Consider the following 23,152-nt stretch of genomic DNA (forward strand, 5'->3'; position numbering starts at 1 on the left):
CAAATATACTAGTCAAATGATTATTAATGATGATCAGTAATGTTAGAATTGAACCGCACATCGAATTTCGATTGTCTTCTGCTGCATGAGAGTTTGCGCCCTTATATTGTGGCGGGTGGTATCAAAATTTACGTTCAGCCGGTTATCTAAGAATTCTTTGAAACAATAAACGAATCCTTTTTGGATACAATTTTAATACTGAAGTTAAATGTTTCTGGCTAAAGCTAGCCCATTTAATTGATTCTTAAATTCACTATTTTATAGGGAAAGGTGTTAAAATTTCTTCGAACAATGTCGTTTATGTATTAAGACAGAAGAAACTGAAAACTTTCAAATGATTCTACCTATTAATTCAGCTTACTATAATAAGTAGGAAACGTGACTTGAAAAAAAAGCGTAAATTCTATCGGAAACTTAGGTTAGATATATCAGTGCAGCATGTCGAAGCAACAAACGTAATATCCGGTATTGACCCTAACAATTATCACGACGATCGAACGTGGAATATTATATTCGATCGAAAAACGGAGCTTAAATCAGATTTGTGCATTTGTCGACATGGCGCATAACATCGCGATTCTTTCCGTGATTCCTAGGTTATCTTACCATGTCCAAACGCAACTTCCGAGCTTAACGATATTTGACGTATCGCCAGGTATTAATTTTTAAATACACTTTTCCTCATTGTCCGTGCGGAGCTCGAATTCGAAAGCTCCCACGAGAGATTTCGCAGCGAGCACGTGTCAGAACGCACTACCACTACTACGTCGCATACACTGAATCTGCGCGGTTCACGCTTTGAATATTCCCGGAAAATCTACACTATAATAAGATAGTCGAGAATCATGTCTATCCACGTTTATTCTTCGTTCTAGATAAATCTGACACGATAGCGAAATTAAAAGACGCGGAAGTACTGTTAACAGATACCGACCTGTTTGTATCACACATAGATAAGTTACCGTCTTTGAAATGGGTGCAAACGACATGGGCTGGTGTCAATACCCTGTTCCCAGCTCTGAGAGATAAAAAATTAGATTATACCATTACACGTTTTTCGGATACAAGCTTCGGTTTAGCTATGTCAGAATATGTGATAGCGCATATTTTTAATTTCGAGCGCGATCAGGCGCGGCAGTATCAGAATCAAAATAATTGTCGATGGATACGGGATGGGAAGATCTCTGATCACAGATTAATATGCGACTTGACCATCGGTATCTTAGGCTTAGGGAACATCGGAAAGTCAAGTAATAATCTCGTCTTGTTATGTACAAATAATGGGGTTTATCTGTTTTCATCTGAATACATTTGTAACTATTGTAGTTGCACAACGATTAAAAGCGTTAGCGGCGACTGTCTGGGGTATCACAAGAACACCGCTTAAGGAGAATTTGGATTATCTCGATGAACACAGGACGATTGACTGTTTGCCTGATATGCTGATGAACAGCGATTACATTGTTAACGTTTTACCATCAACGCCCAATACTTCTGGTTTACTCAACGGGGACATGTTAAAAAATTGTAAAACTCGAGGCAGTGTTTTTATTAATGTAGGTCGTGGTACGATCATTAAAGAGGCGGATTTGGTAAATGCTCTTGAGCAATTCTGGATATCGGGGGCAATTCTGGATGTTTTCGAAGAAGAACCATTACCAAACGAAAGTAAATTATGGACGTTGCCACAGGTGATATTGCAGTACAATTAAAATTCAATTTAACTCTGAATCAATGAGAAACATTTTGTCGTAGGTGACCATTACACCTCACATCTCAGGTGTAACGCGCGGTCAAGATGTCGCAAAGTTCTTTGCGGAAAATTATCAAAAGTATATCAAAGGAGAACAGTTACTAAACGAAGTAGATTTAGAACGAGGCTATTAAGTACTCAATAAAGAAAAATGAATCATGTGAGAGTATCGTTTGATGCAATATAAACGTAATTTCTATTTTACAAATATAAAAATAATTATTTGAATAATTTATATTATTTGACAATGTATGCGATATATATATATATTATTCTTATAAAAAAATCTTTAGAGAAAAAGTGATTAGTCTGTTTCTTTCGAATTTTCGGGATTTGTAGATGGTTTCAAGCCTCTTATACTAAGATCGTAAACTACCTCTTCCACTTTCTTAACAGAATACTTTAGCCCGTCGAAACGTTTTCTTAAAGAATCGTTTTTCAAATTCAAAAGCCTAAACCCTGCATTTAGTTCGTTTATAAAACGCGCTATTTCTATAGGCCGATCATAATAACCGTTGGTGACACTATTTACAGCGAAACGACTCTGAAATGTAATATTTAAATAAGTAATATTGACGATTATTGTCCGCGCACCGAGTGCTTACCAGTTCTGCAGCTAATTGCAATAAACCCATTAAGTAGTCTTCCAGGTCCAAGTGAAAACCCTCTTCTCTATTATTCTTAACTACGTGCATAATTCAAATCTTTTTATGCAAAGTATTACGAGTAACTTCCTCTCAAAAAAAAAGATAGTTAGAATTACGTACCTCCTAATACTTGTGCGACCACTTCTTTACTAACCAAAGTCCGAATTTCTAAATATACTATCAGGGAAACTAGGAAGCATAATTTTTGTGTGACAAAACGCCATTGGTCGTTATATCTGTAATACTGATCCTTTGGCACGACGCTTGCGAGTTTCTCGTAGTTCTTACGCACATCTTCTAGGAGATCTCTGGATTTTGCACAGTACTGAGAAACAACTATAATGGAACAGTAACACCATTTGAATATCTCTTTAAATTGATTTAATAAAGATACGTACTTATGTTTTCTTCTGTTTCGTTCTCATTGTGAATGTTCTGTAAAATCATCAGAATTTCCCTGGAACTCTTTTCGATTTCCCTTACGATACCACGAATTTCCTTGGGGCAAAGAACAAACGTATTACTTGTATTGCAACATGATCGTCCGTAATCCGTTCAAAAAATTCAACGATCGACCTACTGTAACCTAGACTGTACGAGGCATAATTAAGAGAACAGATAATTGATGAATGTAACGTTGTTGTTTATGATTGTACAATAATCCAGATAAAAGTGTATAACATCAAAAGCATTCTGATCCGAAACATACTGGCGTATCATCAGAAAATAATTGTTTGCTTTAAAATTGTATTAAAATAAGCAGCGGCTGCGTGATTGTAACAAGCAAATTTCCAAGCGTGAAATAAATGATACAGACCTCGCGTATTTCTTCCTCGTCGCTTAGGTAGTTTTGAAACGAGTCGAAAATTTCGGCTATTTTGGCAGCCATACTTTCTCTTCGTAATTCCTTTGGAAAATCCCTTAACCAAACTACGCGTTAATCAGCACCTTGTCAAAAGGTATTATCACAAACACACACCGAGTATGAAGATGCATACACGTAATGCACGCAGTTTGATATGATACGTATGACACAGATGGCGTCGATGCATCGAAAATCTAAAACGTTTCAACCAAATTGAATTTTTAATTTTCATCTATAATTGGACTAAAGAACTTATTTTTCTATTAGATCTACAAATTGAATGTTTTAAACTTTTATTGAAGGTGCTAATAAAGAAGTTAAAAATTGTGCCTTTTTCTTTTTTCGAGATTCTGACGAATAGCAATTTTTTATTAGATACTATTTAGTAAACCAGACCTTTTAACATACCAAAGACAATTAAGTCGTTTGATCTAATATTATTACAGTAATATTAAAGTAATATTACAGACTTATTAGTAAACTGCAGAAGTTTATGCAAATTCCTATTTATACAAATAAAATTAAAAAAACGAGATGCATATAATCACTCGTTTCCTCCTCTAAATGTTATAAAGTGTGCTTTAAAAATTTTTCATTTTCTTTTTTACATATTACTGTGTTTTTTAAATTATTTAAAATTCTCTTAAATGCATAAACCATAGTCTACTTATAAAATAGAAATGCCTAATAATTTACATTTTTCTTGGTAAATATTTATTTTCAAGACATTTATTAATAGATTGCGGATTTTATGCAATTATAAGAAAGTAGAATATATACAAATGGTAAATGCTGCGTGGAGTGTATAAAATAATTAATTGTACAATATCAAGAGCTGAATGGATATTTTATTATCCATGTGTATCTTAAATTAATAAGTAGACTGCGAATTTTATGCAATTATAGTAAAACTGAATGCGTAAAAATAATAAAAACTCAGAATATTAAAAACTGAATGAATATTTCAATGTTTAAATGATCAACCAATTGTTTATCTAAAATAAATCCTCTAAACTGATGCAATAAATGTTTTGTTTTGCATAAAGATCCCCTGTATTATAAATATTAGTACAAGCTTTCAAGAATTCAAATTGTCATTATTTCTTCGTTATGTCTTCTTTAACTAAACTAAGTAAATTTCCCCTCCACAAGAATACATGGTAAATTAAAATGACAATAACTTTCAAATAAGCTACAATAAACTTTTCCTAGATTTGTCACATACATTCGTAGTAATAATAATTAACGTCAAATAATAAAGTTTCAGTAACGTGGCATTATTTATTTCGAAAGGATACGAAGTGTTAGCGAATACGATTTCAGTAAACATTTTGAACGATTAAGGGAACGTAAAGGATGAAGTAACGATTCGAATTGGACAATGATAGAGCCGTGACAGCGGTTCGCACAGGTCGGAGAACCGGGAGAGCCCGTAAAGCGCGCGAGCTGCAAGCTGCAAGGTCTCTCGCCGCGGGTATATAAATAGAAACCAGTAGGTCCTGCTGCGAAGTCGAGGAAGGCGGTTGGAATTCTACAGGATGCTTCTACGTAGCTCTACGTAGAGGATACCTCTCCGGGGAATCTGCGGGCGTGTCATTGATCCCGATACACGCGTTCAAGTATCCCCGAGCGAGCGAGGCTCCGGTTCTCTTTTATTGAAAAGTTCACGCCTACGTTTACGGCCTCTCCCGCGAGTAAGAGCGTGCGATCGTGTTCGCTAGGATACGCTAGACAGGATGTACCATCCACTAGGGACCAACAGCAAGAGAATTTATATTATTAACACTTTTATATTATTTATTTAATTTCATAGTCCTTTACCTTATTCTTTGTCAGGTGTTATTACTAGCATTGGGTTTCATATGAAAATAAACGCGAATGGATTCACTCATACTGCTTTTAATGTAGAATGGAGAATCGAAACCATAAATCTTCTTACCTCCTCGTGCTTTTTCTGTCCATTCCGCGATCATCAATGGTACCGAAGAATAAACGTCCTTGTGGACGACCTTCGACGACGTGGCTTGTACATCTGCACGCTTCATCTACGATGTACGAAGGTCCCTGGCATTGTTATTCAACGTACGGGCCAGGAAGTTCTGCAAGCAACGACACGGTTGATTAATCTGACTGATTAACGTTGTTGCAAGCGATATAATGTGCGTTTGGAGAATCGATTATTATTAATTCAGGTTCGATCAGGGCAAGCCAGTTCCTCGATGGAAGCGTAAATGCATCGACATCGGTATGTTGTCTACACGCAAGTGCGAGTAAACGGATCGGAGCTTGTCGAGGAGAAGGACGAGAAGGAGAAGGCTGGGCCACGGCGCGACGACGACGACGGTCCGTTAAACTTGCATTCCTCAAGGCGCCAATCTTAATAAAATCCTGGTACCGTAGTCCGTCGTAAATTTTTGGTACCCATGTGCATCGTGTGTACAGCCGGTTCAACGCGAACCGTTCATTTTTAGCCATGTGATCTTATCGTTTCGAAAGGAATCGCGCCCATCCTTGGGTGCCCTGTTTTCGAATGTCGTTTCATTTATTTGCATTCGATTTCAACGACCGATTGCTCGGCGAAAATAAATCGTATTTGGAAATTTTAAAGCTAGGGACAGGATTAACATATTTTTCAATAATGTTCGAGCGATTCAGTTGAGTTCTTCATTGTACGATTCGATTATTTCTTTATGTCAATGTCGCAGTTGCTGCGTGCAGCGTAAGAGCAGTCTATTAGCTGTTCAATATTTGTTCTTTAAACAGGTTCCTCCGATAATGTCAATAACACCCGACGGAGATTTGCAAACACGAAAATGTGAGGCAAACTCATTTGGAAGCCGAGCGATCATGTCGACGCGAGTGAACAGTTAGTGCTGAGCATACGCGCGCGTAAAATGCATCGGTAAATGTCAGGGTCAGCGACGCGCATGCCAGACTTTTCTGTAAGCGCTGATTAAACGACGTTGTATTAGGGCAGGGGCTCCATAAATATAATGCGTATTTTAGCTTTTTTAGGTATAAGTTGAAACAGTTACACATGTTTGAAATTTTAATAAATAAACCATTTTAAACTCGCGTGGAAAATTTGAAGAGCAATTGAGAAGCTCGTTTTGGAGTTGTTCATTTTTCTCGAAAATGGAGCCTTTTCCCGAAAAAATTTATTACATATTTTCGACTTATTTTCTCATATATAATCATCGTCCACGGTTACACTATCAACACTAGGAAATCCACAAGAATTAAAATCAAACATAAAATTTATATAAAGAATCTATTAACAAAATCGGGAGTTAATTAGATATTTCATAGGAATATTGATAATTCAAGTGACTCCGAGACAGCAGGACGTGTTCCGATTTGCATCGAAAGAAGGGAAGCATCAAATGGGTGGCGCCGCGTTAAATAAATCCCCTCGGGCGCTACCTTTTTTACGTCACCGTTGGGGAATTTCCTACACGCTGGCTGCTCGCCATTGCGAATTACAGTACCTACACCTGCATAATATCGAACCGTTAAGAATGGAAGAATCCGAGGAATCCAAATAAACGTCTTGAAATTATATCTTGTCTCCTCCCTCTTCGCGACATTCGGTGGACATGCGTCGTGGGGTTACGTGACTTGAAAACGAACGACCCTCGAATAGCTGGGAGCTTGCTGCAACCTGTTTTTAACCTTCGACACCGTGATCTGCCGTTCAGTCGGTGGTTATTAGGGTATGCGTCTAGGAAAGACCTTCGAGAATTCTTGACTCTTAATTTGTTGTTAATTACCTCGACGTAAATTTAATTAATCAATTAACCTGACGAAGAGTTAATATTGTGGTTCATGAAAATTGATAATAGATAATCGATATTTCACCATTATTTCATATCGTGTCCTGTGATAGCAATTGAATGGAAATTAAGCTCGAGAACAAGAGATCGTACAAGGGATATTGTAGTATGCTATTTAGTTTTAAAATACTATCCCACTTGATAAAACATAAAAAATGAAAATTGGTATGGCAATAATTATTTCAAACATGTTGCTTCAAATTATGCGCGTTATACGAGATAAGTTTTCATATACTATGAATTCTTATAACGCGAATTAATACATATACATATAGCCTGGAACATATTGACCGTGTTATATGGGAATCTACTATATGTATGTTTAGAATCTATCACAGATCTTTTACATGTGTGAAAGAACTTCAGAGACGTCTCGTCAAGATTTTCGTAATTATTTGAAAAAAATAAAACATTAACGAAAAATCAATCTTTAGAGAAGTATAAGGATACAGACTCACAAGAATAGCTAAATTTTTTATGTTGCTGTTTCACGACTCAACTATTACTTATTCGGTATTATATATTTTTAACAAGCGGAAAATATGGTAACCCTATCATTAATGCAAGACGGAATTAAGAGACAATTTTCTGTAGAGAGATATCAAAGGACACCACGGCTCTCCGCGTTCGCAGCCACGAACAGCAAAACACGTTCGCAGGGAACCAACAGGTTTGACTCGCCGGACTAGTTAATAAATTATCGTAGTCCGCCGCCATCTCCATCCTCGAAGTTGCAAATGAGAATTCGGAATACTGACCAACGATTGCAAAATATACCGTTGATTGCAAGCGACGACGCTACGCTCGCACGAAAGAATAATAAAACGAAAGAGACTTATACCTGTTTCGCCTGTATTGCTTCTCGCCAGCGAGTATAATTATTCAATTAATCCGGTTCGATAAATTTGCAGAGCTCTTGCTACTGAAACTTCTCAACCGTGTTAACAGAATTCTCGCAGGGATTTGCAAATTCGTTCGAAAAAGTATTCTGATCCCCAAAAAGCCTTGAGGACCACCCACGGTCGTCGAGATACGATCGTAGTTATAGCAACCTTGAGAGACTATGCTGCACCTGGCCTTCCTCCCATTTCTATCATTTCGCAGAACACTTCATTAATTTCGATTCTACCCTTTGGTACATAGCCAGGTCAAGAACGAGTCGCTCAGATTAACCGTTTGAATTCCAGCTGTCCGTAAAAAACATTGTCGAAAAATGCCGAACAATGCAACACAACTTGTCTTAATTGGCTACTGGGATCGTTCGACATGAAATCTAAACAACGCGCTGTTTGGATATGAAACAGTTAACGAAACAAACTATAATTCTTCTATCGGAATGCGTATGCGTAAAATAATGTCGACGTACTTCTTTCGCGTGTCTACAAATAGCATAAACACGGTACATTAGCGAAGCAGCTGAGTAAGTGGGTAGAGAGACTCGCGTAGTTCGTACGACCTTCATAAAAACTCGTCGATCAGAGATTGTCGGGAAGGTTGAGTGAGAACTCCGCCGTCTACAGGGTGGCGAATAAAAACGTAGGCGCCTACCTTGACAAACGAGACGCCGACGCTTAACTACCATGCCGTGGAGTAAATGACAGCGCAATGATGTAGGAAAAAAAAATGAGCGGACGGACGAGACGAATACGTCAACGACATCTTCGCATGTACATCTTACCGTAAATGCAAAGATCTCTCTATTCATGGATTTATGAATAATACCTCGCAAACTTAATACGATACAAAAACACACTTCACTCGTTGTTAGTATGTTGAAAATAATTGCAAAATGATTCGAAGTATTTACATGTTACAGTAGTTAAGATCAATTCGCAACGTCACGGTAGATGATGACAGCGGAATTAATTCGAAATACGAAAATTTTTACTCACCGTCGCGCCGAAGAAGAACTTGCCTATATCTAAGGAAAAGAAAGAACGGGGACCCTTGTGGGTAAGATTCGCGGATCATATTATGATTCTAGCGATTTCCCGGAGACTCAAGGTTTCACCCGAGAGAAAGACGGGGAGAGAAAGAGCAGTCCATAGGTTAAGTCCCCACCAAGTGGGGCCCACCGTGGAAAGATGCTGGCCGCTCTCACGTGGTTAACGCACGTAGATACATATATTATCCTGGCGCGCGCACACCTCGGGCCTCCCGTGGTTCGGCGGTTAGTGGTTAGTGGGTGCACAGGTTGCCGATGTGCGCGCACACACCGTGCGTGTCGTCGAGGAATGCCGCCGCCGCCGCCGCCGCCGCCGTCGGCCAATCTCCGGTGTGCCACGTATACATATCACCGTTTTCGTTGTTACCCGAGTTTCCTTGGGTTATTACCTTACCGAGGGACGCACGCGAGTTTTCACTGCCTTACCCGTTCCCCGGGTTCTTGTTACAGTCGCCCGCGCGGCTCGACTTCCTTTCCGTGACTCGGCTGGTACCAGTGCGACGTGCGATGACACGCGAGAAAATCCTTACACCACGGCGAACGAATTTCGCGAGGAAACGTTATTACGCCGTGATTGTGACGCGAAATTCGCGGAGGTTCCTAAGTAAACAGCAGAGATTTCCTATCTGCGAACGCCCGGATTTACTCAAGCGGCTCGCTGCGGCCGTGACGAGGTTCCTTTCATTTCCATCGGGTCCGGCGATTGGAACAACTTCATTTCACGCCAAGGGAGAAAGTGAAGCACTCAGAAATATGAAGTACATCGAACACTCTCATCGGTTCCGAGTTTCTGTAACCGCGCCAGTCGAATATAGCACGTGCGGTCGTTGAAGTCTCCACGCCTCTGCCGGTCGGAGGCATTCAAATTCCTTCCTGCAAGTGAAACAGTAATTCGATATCAGTGCGAATATACCCGATTGGTTCAACGAATTAATATCGTGAGGCAGGATGAATCAGATTTTGACCAACGCAACTGCTCGTCTATTTTTCATACAAGGGAGGCCAAAGTAGAGACTTTGGTCTATACGCTGCGTAATAGAACATTAAAAATGAGACTAGATGGATAATAATATGCAAAATAATGCAAAGGTGATCGGATAAAAAGTGCGGCAAGTGAGAAAAGATTCGATGTTAAGAGGTGGAAGAGGGCGAAAGAGGCTTGAGGAGGAGGAGGGGTCCGAGAGGAGGTAGTAGGAGGAGGCCGATGAGGAACAAGAAGAGAAAATATTTAAACGAAGAAGGTCTATACTACGAAAGAGGAGGACTCGTGTGGCCGCAAGAGAGGCGGGAACACGCTGCCGATTTGAATACCAAATCGTTGCTCTTGTGCAATTCCTTTGCCTTTTTCTCGGTCCCTCTCCCTCTGTCTCTCTCTCTCTCTTTCTTGCTCTTTCTCTTTCCTCTCTTGTTCCCTCCCGGGGCCGACCTTTTCACATCTACCTGCGTGCTTCGCGTATTTTTAGGCGTGACACGCTTTCTTTGTGCTGTCCGGACCACGGCTGTAAAAACGAGCTCCCTCGATGGAACTGTGTATACCAATTACTTTTTCCCCGTCATGATTACATTCTTACACTCGCCTCAATAATACAATTTGTGTCCAGAGGGATAATGAAACAAGAAAGTGACCGGAGAAGAAAGATGTTTAAAGTTGACGGGAAGAAAAACAGGGAAGGTGACCTGACGGACACTTACGCACGGAGCAGAGTAACTTGGTTTAGCCTCTCCTAGGCTTTGTCTGTACGCGGAAGACGGAGACATAGCCTAGAATAGGTTAGGTCAGGGCTCGTTCGACCGAACATCCTTCTCTCTGTCGCTTTTCACATTAAGGGCATGCCCAAGGTCAAGCTCAAGGTCAATTGTAGGTGAGAAGAATCGAAACGTGGCAAGTACAGACAACACTTCTTCAGGTATTTGGGTCACCGACGCTAATAAAAACCGTCCACGTAGTTCGGTGTTAATAATTCGTTATATTTATCATCTCTTATTTTTACGGCCGGAAAATACTGAATGGTAATTGAACTGTGCACTTAGTACAGGAATCGTGGAACCATTTGACGTAGAATGAATACATTTCGCTACTTTCAATTTGTACACGCGGACACGGGGATTTCGCGGGAAAATTGATCTTTGAAATACATCGATAAGTCGTTCCCATCGAAATTCGCGATCGATAAGACAGTATTCTTTGCGAACTCCTCTTCTTACCTATTGATAAAAATGGCGGACTCGTAGACGGAGGCTCCACTTCGCGCCAAATGTTTCTGAGATGAAAAGCAGTCAGAATTATTATACAAGTAAGCTGTTTCAATTAATGTTTAACAGAAATGAGTATTTAGACTTATTTCATTTATTTTGCTCGTATATTCTAATATTCAATTGAAATATCTGCCTCATAATGAAAACATTGAGTATTCGACTTTGTTTCTTTACGAATGAACCTAATTGTTACTGCATATTTTGTAAACATTTTGTGATTACTCTTCATTCTTTATCCATATATATCTTAAATTAATAAGTAGATTGCGATTTTTATCTAATTATAGGAGAATTTAATGTGCAAAGATGATAAAACAAATCAGAATATCAAAAGCAGGATGGATATTTAAATATTTATTTAAAACACAACACGTCTCTTAAATTGATGCCACAAATATTTTATTTTTTTTATAAGAACTATTAGTTTAGAAGAAATCGAACTGGTATCAGTCCCATCATGCATGCAATGTATGGAGCATTTAAATCTCGTAGTCATTTCACTGAATAAAGTTCTGGGATACGAGGGGAATGTAACAGATTCATAGTTAGACTGCGAATTTTATGCATTTATAGCAAAATTGAGAATGTAAAAATGTAAAAACATGTAAAACAATGCAATGCATTAAGTATCAACAGGTCTCTGTCTCTCTCTCTCTCTTTCTTGCTCTTTCTCTTTCCTCTCTTGTTCCCTCCCGGGGCCGACCTTTTCACATCTACCTGCGTGCTTCGCGTATTTTTAGGCGTGACACGCTTTCTTTGTGCTGTCCGGACCACGGCTGTAAAAACGAGCTCCCTCGATGGAACTGTGTATACCAATTACTTTTTCCCCGTCATGATTACATTCTTACACTCGCCTCAATAATACAATTTGTGTCCAGAGGGATAATGAAACAAGAAAGTGACCGGAGAAGAAAGATGTTTAAAGTTGACGGGAAGAAAAACAGGGAAGGTGACCTGACGGACACTTACGCACGGAGCAGAGTAACTTGGTTTAGCCTCTCCTAGGCTTTGTCTGTACGCGGAAGACGGAGACATAGCCTAGAATAGGTTAGGTCAGGGCTCGTTCGACCGAACATCCTTCTCTCTGTCGCTTTTCACATTAAGGGCATGCCCAAGGTCAAGCTCAAGGTCAATTGTAGGTGAGAAGAATCGAAACGTGGCAAGTACAGACAACACTTCTTCAGGTATTTGGGTCACCGACGCTAATAAAAACCGTCCACGTAGTTCGGTGTTAATAATTCGTTATATTTATCATCTCTTATTTTTACGGCCGGAAAATACTGAATGGTAATTGAACTGTGCACTTAGTACAGGAATCGTGGAACCATTTGACGTAGAATGAATACATTTCGCTACTTTCAATTTGTACACGCGGACACGGGGATTTCGCGGGAAAATTGATCTTTGAAATACATCGATAAGTCGTTCCCATCGAAATTCGCGATCGATAAGACAGTATTCTTTGCGAACTCCTCTTCTTACCTATTGATAAAAATGGCGGACTCGTAGACGGAGGCTCCACTTCGCGCCAAATGTTTCTGAGATGAAAAGCAGTCAGAATTATTATACAAGTAAGCTGTTTCAATTAATGTTTAACAGAAATGAGTATTTAGACTTATTTCATTTATTTTGCTCGTATATTCTAATATTCAATTGAAATATCTGCCTCATAATGAAAACATTGAGTATTCGACTTTGTTTCTTTACGAATGAACCTAATTGTTACTGCATATTTTGTAAACATTTTGTGATTACTCTTCATTCTTTATCCATATATATCTTAAATTAATAAGTAGATTGCGATTTTTATCTAATTATAGGAGAATTTAATGTGCAAAGATGATAAAACAAATCAGAATATCAAAAGCAGGATGGATATTTAAATATTTATTTAAAACACAACACGTCTCTTAAATTGATGCCACAAATATTTTATTTTTTTTATAAGAACTATTAGTTTAGAAGAAATCGAACTGGTATCAGTCCCATCATGCATGCAATGTATGGAGCATTTAAATCTCGTAGTCATTTCACTGAATAAAGTTCTGGGATACGAGGGGAATGTAACAGATTCATAGTTAGACTGCGAATTTTATGCATTTATAGCAAAATTGAGAATGTAAAAATGTAAAAACATGTAAAACAATGCAATGCATTAAGTATCAACAGGAAAACGGATAACACGACATTTAAAGAATTGAAGAACAATCTTACTAGATATCATTTCTTAAACTGATATCCTACTACTTTTATTTTGCATAAAAATCCGTAGTCTATTCATAGTAGTTTGGTTCAAGTAAATTTTTTACTAACTTAAAAAACTGAGCGACAGAATACAGAGGAGTACATATGTATTGTATATCACGAATTTGGAGTTTATCTCGTTCGACTATTTTCAAAAGCTTCTCATCCGATATGGCAGAATTACAGTGGAATAAAAGTACATACTGTCTACGTGGATTGCCTAATTCGATTTGTCGAACAGTTTGCGTTCACGAGTCGAACATTTATTTCAAGTAACCTTAGATATATCTAAGTTCGTCGATATTATATAAATCAAAACGTATTTAAAACACTGAAGAACTCATCGAGTCCTATGGGTTTCGAGAGGTGAAATTCAATTAAATTGATTCATTCAGTACGATAATTCTGACACTAATATAACAATGATAATTACATATCATTTAATATTACGAATAGTTCACTACATATTGCCATAAAATTTGCAAGAGCTTGTAGATTATTTATTTCTCTTAAAAATTATATACAAATTCCTTCCTTTATCGTAAAACGAGTGCTCTAAAAGTATTGCAAGATAAATATATATATATATATATATGTATATATGTATATATATACCTAAAACTATAATTGCGATCGTTCCAACAATTTTCTTTTATGTACGTATTGCTGTAGTACAAATTAATCGATTAATCTTGTTATTTGAATAGGTGTACGAATCTTGTACGAAGCATGATAAAGTTATTCTGTTTTTCATTTGGGTCCCTCGAAAAAAAGATATTTTTCATTAAAAATTTTAAATAGTAATAGAAAGATTCACGTTTCCCATGTATAAAAAGTTGAGAAAGGAAAGAGCTGCCTTTTTCACGTAACAGAAAGTAGTCTCAATTTTGTCATAATCGATCAAACATTCGAGAAAAAATGATTTCAGTTCTCTGCGTATCTATCTTAAGATTAACAGTCTCTATTAAATCGACTGAATATATCCTACGTAATTAAATCGCAATATTCTCACTAATTTCTGAAATCAACGTTTCTTAACGAGCCACTGTGACAGCAAACAGTATCGTGATCTTTATTTTTTAAGTACTGGTTGCACAGTTTGTTTAATATTACTGATCGTTCATAGTAACAGCTTCAAATCAATTACGAAGACAGTGAACTATGCAAAACAGAAATATCCTCGTTATTAACGCTTCATTCCAGCATACATTATAATTTTAGCATATTGTACATATGAAAAATATTGTATCTGCAACTTGGCAGGATGAATGTGTATTCTTATTTATTTTCAAGAGAAACTATAGAAATTGTAGTTTTACTCTAAAACGAACTCAACTGCTTAAACTATCATGAAAATTGTTCGGTATAAAGTGCAAACAGAATACAAAGCTTTAAAGGATTCGCTTCCTCTCCTTAGCATACTTGACAGTACAATTCCGTCTTAACTAATTAAATATTACACAATTAAATGTGAAGACACAGTCTCTATATAAAGAAAATGAAAATTACGGCGATTATTAACTGATTCTTCAGTCTCCACCGAACGCGCTACTCAAAATAAATAACATCCTCTTTCAATAGACATTACTAATTAAAACAAATGCAAGTTTAAAACAAAATCTGTATATTATTGAGACATTTTTATAAAACAATGTATTAATTAAAGAACTTTTATCTAATGAGAGACTAATAAGATTTAATGTAATTAATTAAATAAAAGTTCTTCAATTTAAATTAATATTAATTAAATAGAAGTTCTGTATTAATAAAGTTACTGGCTGTTCTGATGATGAGTAGCTAACATTCAATTATCTGAGCAATTTTCTTTTTTCATTCGAAGATGGAAAAAAAGTGAAAATGTTGCGTACATTTAGATATGTATATGTGTATATATCATTGCACTGATCACACGAGTATTTTAGAAACTATCTGTTGTAATTCAATCGGCTGATAATGGAACCGCGTACGAAACAGTCGTCATTAAAATAAAAACCGATCGCCCACTATTTCGCTACGAGAACTTATTTAAAACATTTCCCTGTACACGCACACCGTAATTTCGCTGACTTGGAATATATCACCTCTTACGTATCTCTAAATACAATTAGTCTAATTAAAGCCTATGAATCTAAAGTGCTCACTGATAAGTGGTATGTTGATTAAAATATATTATCTACAGGCGACGATGAATTTCATTTCAGTGCCTGTAACAGCACAATTTTCATTAATTAAAAATCCATTGGCCTCGATATTCTACAGTCTTTCGAATCCGAGTAATCAAATCAATGTTTAACTTCAACTATAGCAAATCTAGATTAGGAAATTATTGTACCCTATTTGTTCAACTGTGTCGTTACGACAGTTCACCACCGGATTTGCAAGTTCTGTTTTCTATTCGAGTACGAAAAATTATATAAGCAGTAATAAAGAAAACATATTGTGCGGTTAATGAGACAATCTCGAGTCATTCTACTTGTTTCTAAAACGGACGTTAGTAGCATTTGATTAATAACGTTGATATTATTTTTCTTGTACATTTAAACCAAACGCCAACAAGTTGATATGGAAAAGTTCACTAACCATAACGGGACGCAGATTTTTCATAGATTTATATACCAGATTGCGCGTAAGAGAAGTTGAAATCTAGATTACAGTGTAGCTGGGTCTCTTTCTAATTATCAATCTAATATTTATGTATTGAATAGTTTATTGTACAAGGCATAAATATTATATTGACATTTAGAAAAAGATGCATACGTCCAGCTGATGTAATGTAGGCTTCAAATTCTCTCACGAGACGCGCAGTCCAATATGTAAATCTATGAGACTTTTACACGATTAAGTTTGCCGACAGCTGTTTCTTCATTGTCTCACTAATGAAACTTCCTTAAATACTTATTACTATCCTTTTAAGTTGCAATAAGAATGACGTACACCGATAATCGTGATGATAAAACTTATTTTATGCCCTTATTGCCTAAAAATATTCATCCGTTGTCGAGGAACTAATTTTTATTTTCATACAACTTTGGCATGTCGTCGCAATTTCGTTCCTGCGATGACAGGTAAAATTCTAGTAAAATTTTCGTAAAATTTAATTAACCGTCTTTTTCAATTTTATACAATTAAAACCCCGATGTACACGTTTTTTGTATCTTCATAGTCTACTGTGTTGTCAAATGTTTGTCCAACTTTTTCGTTCGCATCCTGTAAGCCTAAAAACGAGTTAAAAGTTGACTAGAGGCGATAATCTCTCGGATTTACGTAAACGAAGCTGAAGCTTCTATTTCTATCTCGTTTCGTTTCAAGTCTTCGATTTTAAGATGTTTAAGATTCACGCGGCAGCATTCGTTGCCTTCTTTTTAATTAGCCGAATCCAGCGTTTAGATACTGCGGTAAATTGTTAAAAAGCGATCATTACATATGCGTATCTCCGCTGGAGTTTATTTTTCATCCAGCTTAGAAAGAACTGCTTTTTTAATTACTCGATCCAAGGTTCACTAATATCCTTTCATTATACATGTAGCGTAGATGTATACGTAGATATTTCATTTTCTCAAATGGCGGAAGCGTATGTAGCGATTTGTAAATATAAAAATTTACTGTCCTTGGCAAACTTTTTCTTCCATCGATTACAGCTTATTATAATGTAGTAATTTTGGTATCATGCATAATTATTGCTCTAATCTAGTTCGAAAACAGAAGAAACATCTATACACTATTAGTTATGAGTAACACTCCGTGCTTCTATTCAGTTATGTATATTGAAATGCGTTTTCAGTAAGCAAAATTTGTCAACGGTCCTCCCTTGATATTTCCTATTATGCGTGGCGTGTATCGTTATAGGTGACAATTTTCGAAGCAAACCCCTCCCACTCCCTTTAAAAACGTCCATTAAAATTGACACGTTTCGTGGCTATAGCCCCTAATAAAATACAGCTTTACAAACAACATGTGGACTTTTTATGACACTTCTGTCGAGAGTCGCGTCGCACAATTAGATGAATCGTAAGCTTCATGTAACGCGATACGCGAACGTTCGCACTTACCTTGTCTTTTTTTGCGTCGGTTTATTTTCGCTACAACAATGACCTCTTCGCCGCATAGAACACGTGTATCAAAGTCTTATAAGAAGATCCATGCTGCAGCGTTACCACGGCACACACTTTCTGTGCGTTTTGAATTATCCAAATTTTTATTTACGCAGACCACTTATTTATCATTCCTAGTTTAGGATATGTCACTTTTGTTTTGTACGAAGTCGCACTTCGATCGAATTAAATTATTTCTAGTTCAGTCGCAAATATTCAACGATTCGCTCTTGTCCGAAAACGCCTCGTTCATTTCTCCTATCGTAGAAATTCGTCGTTAAGAATTTCCAAGTCGTGTCGTAACATTTCCCAGTGTAACAATCGAAAATATCACCGTGGCTCATCATTGGTTCCCCATTAAAATATAGATTAAAAACGTCTTTTTTTTTCATCCGATAGCATTTCTCCATTGGCTAGCGATATTCCTTACAAGAAAACCGTATGCGTGTGCGGCAATTTAAACGTCGCCACACTGGCTATTAACAATGGTAACGCTGTTAACAATGCTGGCGCGACTAACGGCGCACCGACTAAGGTTTTGTAAGTCGTAGTCCCTATTAAACCGCATATCCTTACAACGGCCGCTATAAATCCGAAACTGGTACACCTGTAATGATGAATTAAACAGCGGCTTGAATATTCGTAAAATGAATTAAGTAGAGGTATGTGAGAAACTGAAAATGTTGGGTCGGAACAAAACGAAATTTCTATCGTCATAGTGTTAAAGTTATTATTCAAGCTGCTACCGAACTGAAGTCCCAGTGTATACGCTAAATTCCACTCAAACGTAAAAGATTATTTTACAGTACATTTATGAATAAAAACTGTCGGTAAGTTTAATGGTAAGAACTTGGAAAAGACATATTCACCTTAAATGAGTAGGGAAGCTTTCAATAGTGACCACTGTGAGCGAAGTCCAAGCGATGGCAAATATCGCTGCGAAACTACCTTCGAAACCAAGCACTGCCGAGCTGTTCGTGCCCACAAGGATCAAACATATTGCACCTATTGAGGAGAGGAACAACGAAATACCGATCATTTTTGGTCGCTGAAGTACTGTGAGCGCTAGACCGGCTAATGCAGCGGCGGGCACAAAGGCCAATTGAGCAACTAGATGACCGTGCAATGCTTCCTCTATGTAAATGTTATAATCCAAATCGAGGGTCGGGCAAGGACCGCTTATACTCAACTCCGTGTTATTCTCTAGTTTGCAATTGATAAAGACTTGTGCGGATAAATCAGTATCCACGAATCTAGAAAAAAGTGAACGTGACAAGATCAGAATTGCAAATAATCGATTCAGTTTTTAATTCTGTTAGATACTAATGAGTAGACTGTGGATTATTTCTTGACTGAATTTGTATTGTATGTAATTAGATATTAAATTCCATTTGTTAACTGATGAATTTTTTAATTAAGATTTGAAATTATATTTGTAATTCAAATTAAGAGCAGAAATGTAGTTTTAATTAAACTTTTCTTGAACTAACTATTCAATCGTTAATGGAGATTTAAGTCGTCTACAGAAAGACATCGTGTTAGTATTGAATACTCACTTCGAGTGTACGATAATGCTGTCCGTAAAGTGAGTTTTACTTGATTTAATACTACTAAATTCCACGGAATGGAAAGTGCAGTTATCGAAATCGACATGACTGAATACCATTTTCGTGAATCTGGAACCAAAACCACTGTTTAGTATCATTTCATTGTCAGATACCGGTTTGCTTTTATTTCTACTTACTTGCAATTGAGGAAAATCGAATCTTTGTATTGACGATTTTCTAAAGAAACATTGAAAGTTGTACCTCGGTATGCTTTGTCGGCTATAATTTCAGTGTGAGCTTTGTATTCTGTAGCGCGTAGAAGTTTGAGGTACTCGGGGCACCAAACCATAAGGCCGTACAGTCTAAAGTAAGATAACAGCGTTATAACAGATGCGAAATTATCAAGTATAATCGAGGGCAGATATAGCAACTATCTTAAAACAGCGGTTGTTGTGGAGTTGCTGTCCCTCGCACATTTAACGAAATTCGGTTGTGACAACACGCTATAAACACAGTAACGTATCGATGTGATATTTTCAGCTTTTCAAAATCCTATCTAACTAGTAAGCAAGAATTTTCAATGAAATTCCTTCCTTTCACATGAGTTTACATATATACATCAACTTTTGTCCGATGCTATTCAAGTGAAGAGCACTGTATATCAGTACGTTACTGAGTTTACAGCGTATCATCACTTTTGTTATGAGGGACAGAAACTCCGCTCTTTTACAAGAGTTACTACATCCTTCCCCCGGCTGTACAACTGAAATACGTACCCAAATGACACAGTTGACCAAATAATTATAAGCACTATCGTGATGCGTAAATGAGGGGATATGAATAATTCCAAGAAGGAATTCCAAAACTGGAAATTGGAATTATATTATATTACCGACTCAGAAGATTATAAATATATTTAGCGATTCCAGCAAGTTACCATTTCAATGGAATAAATAATATCAGCCAAAACGCTAGTGTGATTAGTAGGAGACGGAGGTGCCAAGCCACGAGGCCTCTTAGTTGGAAGCTCTAATTCAGAAAGTTGATACTGTGCACCTGTTGCACCCTTACGTGCATTGTTCTTCTTGTATATTCTCTAAAAGAAAAATATTAATCTTGACGTTGACAGAACGGGAGCACAAGTAATTGAAAAAATAAACGTTGAAAAGAATACCTGATACACCATCATAGCTTCCACATCTCTGCCAGCTTCTACCAAATATCTCGGACTTTCTGGTAGAAAAATTAGTCCAAGAGTAGAGCATAACGCGGGCAACCAACAGAACAAAAGAAAACGGTGCCAAGCACTAAAATGTTCCTTGTTCTCAAGGACCACCATTTCGCCGGTTGTAGGAACCACTGCCCAAGCTAGGAGGGCCGCATAGACACCACCTAGTGCTCCTGCTGCTACCAACAACCCTATCCACCTACTTCTGCTTAATCTTGGGCAACATTCTGCCAGATATGCATATGCTAATGGCATAGATCCTCCTACTCTGTAGTGAGATAAAATATTCAATTTATTTCATGTTAACAGCCAATCCAATAAAAAACGTCTTTCATTTTTGCGATATCCACTACGCGATTCTTATATCTCAGTTTTAAACAATCAGAAATCATTAAAATATCCTATGGATAGAAATAAGGAAAGTATGTTATATAGATATATATTCTCAAATGCTTTACAAAAAATTATAGGATAAATATGAGAGCTCAGAGAAGAATAAAAATTGAGTAGAAATTAATTTGAAGCAAAAACTGATACAAAGATTTCGTGAAAAGTAATAAACTAAATCATTCGAAAGATATCAACGGTATATTTGGAAACACAAAAATTTAAAAGTAACAATTTAAAATCGACAAATATTACTTCTTAATGAAACGTTTACAAGCTTATATTTATATATTTTCTTGTTTCCATAAGCAAAGCATACTAATGAAGTTTGATCGTCTAAAACTGGGACACACTGTAGAGTTTCTCATGCCAAAGCAAATCCGGAAGCGGAATTGCTCCATTACATACTGCTTCCAAAAAATATTCCGCTATTTTTTTAAAACAGTGATAGTGCATTTCTGCATTTGAATTTCCTTTTGGAATCTATAAGGATCATTTAGTGCTTGTTGCAAAAAACTTTTGTATTGTACAATGTAATCGAAAGACAAGTAAAAAAAGTCTTACCCAATCGCAGAACAAAATCTAGCGCACATAAATGTGCCATAGGTTGGCATGAAGGTGGCAACGCCACTGAACAGAGCATGAACAGACATTGCAGATAACAGAGATCTACGTCTACCAATCCTATCTCCTAAGCCACCCCAGAATAATCCACCTAACGCTAGTCCCATTAACGTAATGTTGCCTAGAAAATAACCATGAATATAATATTCATAAGAAAATGCAAAGTAGAAGGAAAGGATATAAATGAAACTGACTGAGCCATCCTTTCTCATTATCCTCAATGCACAGTTCGACCTCTGCACTTGGCAGGATATATGGTACAACAAAAAATTCAACAGTATCTGCGGCGAGACTCAAGCCTGTGCATACAGCAGCAAATAGTTGAAAGTAACCAACCCCAGCCTGAAAGTAGTTAACAATATCAATAAAATATGGAAATCGTTCTGGCAAAGTTACATTCGTTTTGAATAAAAAATAATTATTGGTATTTCAGATTCATAGAAATATATTTGTAACCTCTATTTGTAACTTAAAACATATAAAATATAGGCGTGTATTTACTGGGAAGTCGTTTATGTAGCCCGGTATTTGACGTGATTCATATTTCGTTTTTACGATCGATTCGTCTAAAACTTCGTCCATGTTGAGATATCGTTAAAATTAAGCTAAAAACACTGGCAGTGAAGGGAATGATTAAATAACCAAGGGGAATAACTTTGTTGGAGCGGACGCCATTTGCTGTAGGTTATGTTTTTGTTGTCCGATCGACGAAAGAAATCAATATCCATGTTTTATTTCGATGCGTCGAGAGGGAGTTACAGTAGCCAATTTAAATACAGATTTCAAACTACTGTAAATATCATTGGCTATTCTCTCCCATCTCGAAGCGAGCACCAATAAGAATTTTAATTATCGATCAACGTCCAATCGTTAATCGTTCGACAAACTTTATCTATTAAATGAAACAGTGCAGTGAATCTCCCCGGAATGCAACGAGTGACAATAAGGATCGTCGAATTTTAGGATCGATTTTTATTGGATTTAGTGTCCATAATGTCCATAAGAGTGATCGTTATTGTTCGTGAGACAGATTGGGCTTTAAATCGAGTGATAATTTAACATTGGGTAAGTAAAATCGTGTGAAACATCATTTGTCAAGAACCGGTGTTTCGAGGTCACGAAGCATTGTACAACAAGTAAGAGTTTTGGTTTAACAAATAGAGAAACATATCCTTGTTAACAGTAGATTTGCAGGATAGAGATTAAATAAAATTCATAAAACTAGTACACGTGGTTATTTTGGTTAATCATAACCGGCTTTTCACTCCAAAATAGAAACTACTGATCTCGCGCTGTTCGAAACAGTCCCGAACTAGTCAAGTCAAATTAGCTTGAAAATCGTAGATAAACAATAGTAAATGGTATCTACATAATGTTGCAGCAAAACTTGCCTTGAACTTTATTTGATACAACTATTTGTTTCTTTGCTACATGCAAAACACAAACTGGAGGAAACAAGCAAAAGCTATTGTTGCATTTATTAGGAATTTTTCGCCAATAATAAAACTTATAGGGTCATGCAGCAATATTGTAGGTGACATGTAAGGTAGTATGAGCCGAATGATCACTGCCAAGTTTTAAGAAATTATTTAAGGATATATTGGCTATACAGTCAATCCCAAAGGTTTATGCACTTTAAAAACGCATTTTTTAAAAAGAAATCAGACGTCGGAAGAACATTGCTAATAATAAACAACAAAAAAAATTTTTCGATTTTTCCGAGATTTTTCCA

The 23,152-nt window shown here is 37.0% G+C and overlaps 3 protein-coding genes across 11 annotated transcripts in view; 1 reads left to right on the forward strand and 2 right to left on the reverse strand.

Moving 5' to 3' along the window:
- The first annotated feature begins 251 nt into the window (after nucleotides 1-251).
- LOC108622208 (glyoxylate/hydroxypyruvate reductase A) lies at nucleotides 252-1,991 on the forward strand. The gene is made up of 4 exons (XM_018019920.2): nucleotides 252-655; nucleotides 876-1,250; nucleotides 1,327-1,691; nucleotides 1,756-1,991. Exons 1-4 carry the CDS (start codon nucleotides 559-561, stop codon nucleotides 1,885-1,887), a joined length of 969 nt encoding a protein of 322 aa, XP_017875409.1. The 5' UTR covers nucleotides 252-558; the 3' UTR covers nucleotides 1,888-1,991.
- Nucleotides 1,967-9,153, reverse strand: trsn (translin). 4 transcript variants are annotated; one of them, XM_018020068.2, is made up of 8 exons: nucleotides 8,991-9,153; nucleotides 5,205-5,364; nucleotides 3,218-3,459; nucleotides 2,981-3,137; nucleotides 2,799-2,898; nucleotides 2,521-2,736; nucleotides 2,359-2,438; nucleotides 1,967-2,297 (listed from the first exon to the last, which is right to left on the reverse strand). In XM_018020068.2, the coding sequence occupies exons 5-8, from the start codon at nucleotides 2,845-2,847 to the stop codon at nucleotides 2,058-2,060; spliced, it is 585 nt and encodes a 194-aa protein (XP_017875557.1). In that variant the 5' UTR covers nucleotides 2,848-2,898; nucleotides 2,981-3,137; nucleotides 3,218-3,459; nucleotides 5,205-5,364; nucleotides 8,991-9,153; the 3' UTR covers nucleotides 1,967-2,057. The 4 variants fall into 4 exon arrangements, with proteins under 4 accessions (XP_017875557.1, XP_026667167.1, XP_017875556.1 ...); XM_026811366.1 differs by having other exon boundaries at nucleotides 2,799-3,137; nucleotides 8,991-9,151; XM_018020067.2 differs by lacking the exon at nucleotides 2,981-3,137 and having other exon boundaries at nucleotides 8,991-9,141.
- A 4,432-nt stretch (nucleotides 9,154-13,585) lies between these two features.
- Nucleotides 13,586-23,152, reverse strand: part of LOC108622264 (synaptic vesicle glycoprotein 2B) — a 17,251-nt gene continuing 7,684 nt past the window's right edge. For 4 of the 6 annotated variants that reach the window (XM_018020031.2, XM_026811362.1, XM_018020032.2 and 1 more), the window contains exons 3-11: nucleotides 21,615-21,762; nucleotides 21,361-21,541; nucleotides 20,356-20,677; nucleotides 20,119-20,277; nucleotides 19,958-20,046; nucleotides 19,379-19,543; nucleotides 19,191-19,310; nucleotides 18,504-18,887; nucleotides 13,586-18,241 (exon numbers count right to left, since the gene is read on the reverse strand). In XM_018020031.2, the coding sequence (XP_017875520.1) occupies nucleotides 18,061-18,241; nucleotides 18,504-18,887; nucleotides 19,191-19,310; nucleotides 19,379-19,543; nucleotides 19,958-20,046; nucleotides 20,119-20,277; nucleotides 20,356-20,677; nucleotides 21,361-21,541; nucleotides 21,615-21,762 (1,749 nt within the window). In that variant the 3' untranslated portion in view covers nucleotides 13,586-18,060. Of the gene's footprint in view, nucleotides 18,242-18,503; nucleotides 18,888-19,190; nucleotides 19,311-19,378; nucleotides 19,544-19,957; nucleotides 20,047-20,118; nucleotides 20,278-20,355; nucleotides 20,678-21,360; nucleotides 21,542-21,614; nucleotides 21,763-21,921; nucleotides 22,201-23,152 lie in introns of those variants that run through there. The other 2 variants (XR_001916483.1, XM_018020033.2) reach the window with 2 other exon arrangements.

Source organism: Ceratina calcarata, unplaced genomic scaffold (genome assembly GCF_001652005.2).
Source record: "Ceratina calcarata isolate Rehan_Ccalc_2016 unplaced genomic scaffold, ASM165200v1 scaffold211.2, whole genome shotgun sequence".
NCBI lineage: Eukaryota > Metazoa > Arthropoda > Insecta > Hymenoptera > Apidae > Ceratina > Ceratina calcarata.

Bases quoted from the DNA above. Each gene is read 5' to 3' on its own strand.
- LOC108622208 (XM_018019920.2), top strand. From the start codon at position 559: ATGGCGCATAACATCGCGATTCTTTCCGTGATTCCTAGGTTATCTTAC. The intron at 1,251-1,326 runs GTAATAATCTCG...TAACTATTGTAG, and splicing joins AGGGAACATCGGAAAGTCAA to TTGCACAACGATTAAAAGCG. The intron at 1,692-1,755 runs GTGATATTGCAG...ATTTTGTCGTAG, and splicing joins AATTATGGACGTTGCCACAG to GTGACCATTACACCTCACAT.
- trsn (XM_018020067.2), bottom strand. From the start codon at position 3,289: ATGGCTGCCAAAATAGCCGAAATTTTCGACTCGTTTCAAAACTACCTA. The intron at 2,737-2,798 runs GTACGTATCTTT...GTTCCATTATAG, and splicing joins CGAAACAGAAGAAAACATAA to TTGTTTCTCAGTACTGTGCA. The intron at 2,298-2,358 runs GTAAGCACTCGG...ATTACATTTCAG, and splicing joins TGCAATTAGCTGCAGAACTG to AGTCGTTTCGCTGTAAATAG.